The sequence below is a fragment of the Physeter macrocephalus genome, chromosome 14 (genome assembly GCF_002837175.3).
Source record: "Physeter macrocephalus isolate SW-GA chromosome 14, ASM283717v5, whole genome shotgun sequence".
NCBI lineage: Eukaryota > Metazoa > Chordata > Mammalia > Artiodactyla > Physeteridae > Physeter > Physeter macrocephalus.
Window position 1 is genome coordinate 116,522,129 of NC_041227.1, and position 7,063 is coordinate 116,529,191.

The 7,063-nt window shown below is 59.3% G+C and overlaps 1 protein-coding gene across 1 annotated transcript in view; it reads right to left on the bottom strand.

The window, feature by feature from the left end:
* LOC102990810 (keratin, type I cytoskeletal 16) overlaps positions 1-6,964 on the bottom strand; it is a 9,432-nt gene extending 2,468 nt beyond the window's left edge. The window contains 3 exon segments of the mRNA XM_024130073.2: positions 565-681; positions 683-928; positions 930-6,964. Of these exon segments, the coding sequence (XP_023985841.2) occupies positions 565-681; positions 683-928; positions 930-1,054 (488 nt within the window). The 5' untranslated portion in view covers positions 1,055-6,964.
* Between the last annotated feature and the right edge of the window lie 99 nt (positions 6,965-7,063).

Below are 7,063 nucleotides of genomic sequence, written 5' to 3' on the forward strand. Positions count from 1 at the left end.
TGAGAGGCCCGCGTACCGCAAAAAAAAAAAAAAAAAAAAAAAAAGAGGCTGTGTATTCTCTATTGTGGCCTCGAAGATCTGCAGAGGGGGTGAAGGACAGGTCTGGTTAGCCAAGGCCCTGCTGCTCAGGGGTGAATAGCAAAGAGGGGAGAAAGGAACCTCACCATACTTGGGGTTATCTGGCTGGCAGGTCAGTCTTTACTCTCCCCCAGACAGCCTTGGGTGCCTTCTCCACCCAGCTCAGCATGTGCAGGGGATGCACCCACGTATCCGCCACCCCATCCTGGGCCCCATCTTACCTTGGAGAGAAGCTGATCCAAAGAATGCTTGCAGGGAGTAAGAGATTCAGGGTACCAGGTCCAGCTCAGATACCCTGATGCTAAAAAGGGACCCCTCCGCCACCAATTCTGAGTAGTCCATGGTCACTCCTCAAAAACGGGCCTCAGCCTCCCTGTTTATAAAATGAAGATGCTAGCAAGAGCTTTTCTAGGGTCCGTGCAGCCATGACCTCTATCAACACTCCACCACCAGAGCCGCGCACCTGGCCACGCCACCTGCTCCTGCAGGTCCTCGATGGTCTTGAAGTAGGGGCTGTAGTCGCGGGCAGGCCTGGACCTCTGATTCTGGTACCAGTCGCGGATCTTCACCCCCATCTCCGTGTTGGCCTCCTCCAGGGCGCGCCTTCTCCAGGTAGGAGGCCAGGCGGTCGTTGAGGTTCTGCATGGTGAGCTTCTCGTTGCCAGAGAGGAAGCCGCCATTGCCACCACTGAGGCAGACGCCAAGGCCACCACCATATCCTCCAACGAAGATGCTACCCAGGGCCCCACCAAAGCAGCTGCTGCTGCTGTAGTTGCCGCCATAGCCGCCCCCCAGCCCGCAGACACCCCCGGAGGAGTAGCGGGAGGAGGAGACAGACAGGCCCCCCGTTGGCGCTGGGGGCCCGGCAGGAGCCTCCGGCCAGGACGGAAGACCCGCGGCTGGAACCACCGCCGATGCCACAGGAGCCCTTGATGGAGCTGGAGGAGGTGAACTGGTGGTGCCTGCAGGTGATCATGGTGAGAAGAGAGAAGAGAAAGGTGCTCGGGGAGGCTGGGAGGATGCTGAGGCGTCCTCAAACCCCAGGAATGTCTATATGCACGTGAGGAAGGAGGGACCCTCCCAGCTGCTGACTCCGGGCCCCCCTCCGGATTTCATCACTCCAGATCCCATCCAGCTCCCCTCTCCAGATTATTCAGCCTGGGGTCAACTCACTTCACTGTGTGCCTCTCTGAGTTCCCACCCAGCTTTTGTGGGTGTGGAGCCGAGAGCAAACATACCAACTCAAGTTGGTGGTGACTCATGCTAGGCAATGGGAATCTAGCTGGAGTTAGTTCCTGGAGCCTGAGGGGCCAGCAGTGCCTGGCACAGGCAAATTTGTAGTAACTGCATCCCTGGGCAGTGAGTCAGCCCATGGCAGGACTCCCTGCCCCACGGTGACAGCCTTGGATGAATGGCCTCAGCGGTGCTGTCCAGGGGCTGTCTCGGGATGCAGCTGTGGGCACCCTACGTGGCTGGCTGTGGACAGGAGAGCTGGGTTCATGGTTCCGCTCTGCTCTGCTCGCTGTGTGACCTGTGCCCCCCACCAGCCATCTACCTTCTCTGGGCCTCTGTTTGCCCTCAGTAAAGTGACAAGTCTGAACTGGACAATCTCAGAGTCCTTTCCAGTTCTAAAAATTCTATGACTCTTATCCCAGTTTCAGAGGCTGCCTTTGAGCCCCCAGGACCTCCAGAAGTGGTGTGTACCATGAAACGAGCAGGTAGCAGCTCGAGTCCCTGCTCTGCTCCGTACAAGCTGCATGGCATAGGTAGTCCTTTAGTCTATGAGCCTCTGGACCTCAGTTTTCTCATCTGTAAAAGGGGAGGGCACACCACCAGCCAAAAAGGAACATGCGTGAGGGACCCTGCTGGCCCCTCCCCAGTGGCCAGCCGTGACCCCCAGCCTCCCCTTCCTTCCTTTCCAGCCCAGCTACCCCTCACCCGCCCCTCCTCGCCCACCTCTATGCTCTGGCACCTCCCTCCCACATGTCTGCCCTCTCCTCTGCTCTCCCACACTCCCACCCTTTGAGCAGCTCCCCCGCCCAGCGCATTGCTTCACCTAATCACAGGCACCCACCGTAAACCGTGGTGGGAGGGAATCCCCATCCTGCTGCCGGTACTACCTGTGACCCCGAACCCCGCTGCAAGACTCCAAGACCCCACACTGTCTCCAGGGCTTAGATCTCAACAGTTTTTCTCTGGAGCACAGCTTCCAGGCTGGACTTGGCAACTTTATTCGTTCAGTCGAGGAGACGGGGGAAGGTGGCTCTCTGGTCACCAGCCACGCTCAGGTATGCATGGAGTGCCCTACACTTGCCACACAGTCCTGTGAGGGGCCTTATTCCTGCCACCAGTTCACCAGTGAGGGGGCTGGAAGGGTAAGTGAGTTTACCAAGACCCCAGTCAGTGGGGAGCTGAGGCTTGAACCCCTGTATGTCTGCTCGCCCAGCCCCAGTCCTTTCCACCATCCTGAACCACTCTGTTTTTGCCCCTCCAACATACATCACTGTCTTGAATCAACCCTGTGAGGTGAGGAGGAGAGAGGGAGAACCAGAGAAAGCCAGAGAGAGAGGGTGATTTGCCCAAAGGCACTGGGTTTAAGCTGCAGAGCCGGGACTTGATCCCAGAGATGGGCTGTCTTCAACTCTCCCGCAATGCCTGGCAAGCATGTCCATTATCATCTGCCTCCCCGAGGTGCCTGGAATGAGCTCTGCCCATGCTGGGCATGATATTGGCCTGAGGGCTGAAGGCAGGACTGGGGGGTCTGAAGCCCAGCAAAGAGGCCTCCTTGGGGTGCCCTGGGGGGGGTGACCGACAGAGCTGGCCACTGTCTTTGCTCTGCAGTGCCTCTGTGGAGGTGAGAGGAGGCGGAAGAGAGCTTGCCTGAGCCCGAGTCCTGCTGGACAATACCACCTTGAACCTTGGGGCAGGAAATTCTGTCTCAGCATAACCAGGGCTTTGTTTCTGCCACATGATGTCCCTCATCTTGGAGGCACAGGGCCCAGAGGGGTGAGCAGAGCTGGTACCCAGCCTATGCCTTCAGGGCCAGGCCTGGGAGAGAGAACTTGCTATTCCCTCCCCTAACCCCCAAAATAGGCAAAAGGGACCCTGGAATCTTAGACAAAACCCCCACCATCCCAGACTTCAGGATGGGCCTGGAGTTCAGGTCCAATCACAGATTCATCACCTTCGGAACTGGAGGTGGCCTTCAAGATCAGCAAAGACCACCAAGCCCCAACCAGAGAGCACAAAAGACTTGTCCCATGTTAAACAGGACAGAAGCAGAGGAGCAGACGGGCTTCCTTGGCGGTCCAGTGGTTAAGACTCCACGCTTCCAGCGCAGGGGGTGCAGGTTCAATCCCTGGTTGGGGAATTAAGATTTCACATGCTGCATGGCACAGCCAAAAAATTTTTTTTAAAAAAAGAAGAAGAAGCAGCAGCAGCAGAGGAGCAGAGACTAGACCCAGGTCCAGCACCCTGACCGAAGTCCACACTGACTCTCCCGGTGGTCTCTGGGAGCTCCTCCTTCTCTGCACCACCCCCAACCCCCCACCTCCCTTCTCACCAGATCGCCGCCCCTGCCCCCATTCCTGGAGGAGTCGGGGGTGGGATTACACACAGGGCCAGCCCTGGAGGTCGGGGATCTGCATGAGCTGAGAAGCTGCCGGAAGTTGCCAACCAACCCATCAGATCACTCAATCAACACCACAGACCGACCACCCACCAGGTGTCCAGCATTTGGGGTGTGGCAGGGAGGAGAGAGATGCTGACGTGGTCTCTGGACCACGTGGTCTCATGCCCAGCATGGGCAGAGCTCATTCCAGGCACCTCGGGGAGGCAGATGATAATGCACATGCTTGCCAGGCATTGCGGGAGAGTTGAAGACAGCCCATCTCTGGGATCAAGTCCCGGCTCTGCAGCTTAAACCCAGTGCCTTTGGGCAAATCACCCTCTCTCTCTGGCTTTCTCTGGTTCTCCCTCTCTCCTCCTCACCTCACAGGGTTGATTCAAGACAGTGATGTATGTTGGAGGGGCAAAAACAGAGTGGTTCAGGATGGTGGAAAGGACTGGGGCTGGGCGAGCAGACAGACAGGGGTTCAAGCCTCAGCTCCCCACTGACTGGGGTCTTGGAACTTATCATTTGACCCTGGAGAGTAAACTAAGGCCAGGAAGACAGCACAGTGCAGCAGGAAACCTGGGACGCTTGGCCCTCAGGATGCAGCTGGCATTTCCTCCGTGCCAGTGAGACACACCTGCCCCAAGGTTGCCAAGAGCCAGAATCACCAGACCCGGTCAGCACAGAGCACCGACTCCCACCAACCCCTCCAGGCAGTGGGTTCCTTCCTCCACTCAGGCCTCTTTCCTCTCTCCTTGGCCCAGCTCCATCCCAGGTATCATCATCACATACCTGAACTGGCCAGGAAATATTATTGGCCAATGCCACACCTCAGCTTGCAGTGATTCCCAAATCTGACTGAACACGAGAATCCCCATAGAGATTGCCGGGCCCTGCTCTGACCCACTTCATCAGCCTCGCCCAGGACAAGCCTGATGGTGGGGAGGTTTTACACGCTCCCAGGGGATTCTGGTGTCCAGCCAGGCTGGGGACCAAGAGGCAGCTGGGGGAGGGAGGGGAGGGGAAGGAGACTCCAGGGAGCCTGAGGGGAGAGGGGAGGCCGCTTCAAAGCCCCCAGCCACTGATGGCAGCCACAGTCACAGGCTTCAGGGCAGGATGAAGAAAGAGAGGAGCCAGATGAGCCAGGACAGAGCAGGCTGGAGTCGGGCCAGCAGGGGCCAGATACTAGGCAAGTCGTTCCTCCCCTCTGAGCCTCAGTTTCCTTCTCTGGCAAATGGGAATGGCAGCACCACTTCACAGGCACAGAGAGGTGAAATAAATAAAGCAGCTGTCACAGACTGGTGGCTCTCACTGCATTTAGCTTCAGGTATTTATAAAGCACCTACTATGTGCCACACACTGTGTGGACACTCAGATGCAAAGAACGAGACAGAGAGGCCCTCAGGGCAGAATGTCTGGAGGAGGTAGAGACGTCCCCAACACTGAGTGTTCAGGCCATAATGGGGGGTAGGGGGCCTGCAGGGAGGGGACGGGCTCTCTGGGAGTGAACAAATGACCCCCAGGCAGGCTGCGGCCCCGTGCCTGGTCCCAGGATCTGGGTGAGTCTGTGAGTGCCTTACCCACCTTAGGCGGCCCTCCCCTGCTGTGTTGGATCTCCCCCTTCCAAGGCAGGGCCTCTCGCAGCCCCTCACAATGGTCTGCACAACCAGGGGCCCTCAGGGGAGCCTGTGGCTGGGTTAAGCTGGGTGACAGTCTGGACTCTGCCTGGGGACTGAACTGTCCTGGCTCTGGTCCCTCTGTTCCCCTCAGCCCCCCAAAGCCTGGGTGGCACAGGAGAACACACGGCATAAGGGCTGAGGGAGGATTGTCAGGCCTGCCATTGTGCCCGGCTTACCACTCCTAGACTGGGGTCCCTTGGGGTCCCTCAGGGTCCCTCGGAACCAGGGCCTGGGTCTCTTGCTTCCCCCGGGCCCAGTGCAGACCCAGGCACAGAGCGACGCAGTGCCGTGGACAGTGTTACTGCCGTATCATTTCCCCGCAGAAAGCACCGTCAGGTCACCCTTCCAGAGTGTGGGCGAGGTGGAGGGAGGGTCACAGGGGCTGACCACCCGTGGCCGGCCCGAGCCTGGGCATCAGGTGTGTGTGTGCATCGTACGAGTGTGGGTGAGACGGCACCCAGGGGAGGTACAGACCGGCTCACTGAAACATCTTGTGCGGCAGGTGGGTGGGTGTACATGAATTGTGAGTCCCTTGGAGAGGCCCACAGCTGGGCCCCCAGTCCAGCCGCAGGCACATGCCCCAGCAGGCCGGGTCAGCGTGGTGTGCCTGGACAAAGCCATACCATCCCCAAGGGGACCCCAGGCCTCCCCCACCAGGCACTCCTCCCTGCGGCCCCCACCTGCCCAGGCCTGGGCTGAGCGCTCCTGGAAAGGGCAGAACTTTCCCTCTCTGGGCCCAGCACGCTGCCCTGTGGGCCTCCAGCCCCGGCACCGCAGCCACTGCTCTCCTGGTGCAGCTCCCGGGACACCTGGCTGCTCCCCCATTGTGGCCTCCTGACCACCCACCCGCTCGCTTTGTGGGCAGGGGCTTCTTCCCCCGCAGAAGAGTGAAGTCCGGGGCTGCCTCTCCCAGCCCCACACTCTGACCCCTCCTCACTCACCCCGTCACTAAAAGTGGACACCCAGAGTCTGCAGGGAGAGAGGGCCCTGCCTAAGAGCCTGGGTTTGGGCAGGGAGTGGGGCTCTGGCCTCTTTCCCAGCATAGCTGTCTCCCCTCCCATGCCCTACCCCACCCCTGACATGCCAGGCTCCAAACAGGAGGCTGAGTCACTGCTCCTAGGAGCCTCAGTGTCCCCATCCACATAATGGGGCACCTCTTCCCGGACCCTCCCCGCTTCCTGGAACTGTCGTCCAGGTAAATGAGATCACCCCCAGACGGACCATCCTCAGCCCAGGGCTGGTTCTCCCGGTTGTGGCTGGATGTACGGTGGGGGCCTGGTGGGTACGGTGCCTCCCTCCCTCCTGCCCTCCATCCCTACCCTGATTGCTGCCCAGGCAGCTGAGAGATGCCAGTCCCTGCAGGAGCGGAGCCCACACTCCCAGCCTGCTTTGATTCCGGCATTTGCCTCTGCAGACACGGGCCCTGGACTCCAGCCTGTCGTCCCTGCCATGGAAAGGAACTCACTGTCTTCCCTGTCCCTGGGATCGGGGCCGGAAGGGCTGTTAGCTGAGGCTCATCTCACCCCTCCTTTACTGTGGCCTCTGAGATCCAGAGAGGCCCCTTTTTTTTTTTTTTTTTTTTTTTTTTTTTTTTTTTTTTGGGTATGCGGGCCTCTCCCGTTGCGGAGCACAGGCTCCAGACGCGCAGGCTCAGCGGCCATGGCTCACGGGCCCAGCCGCCCCGCGCCATGTG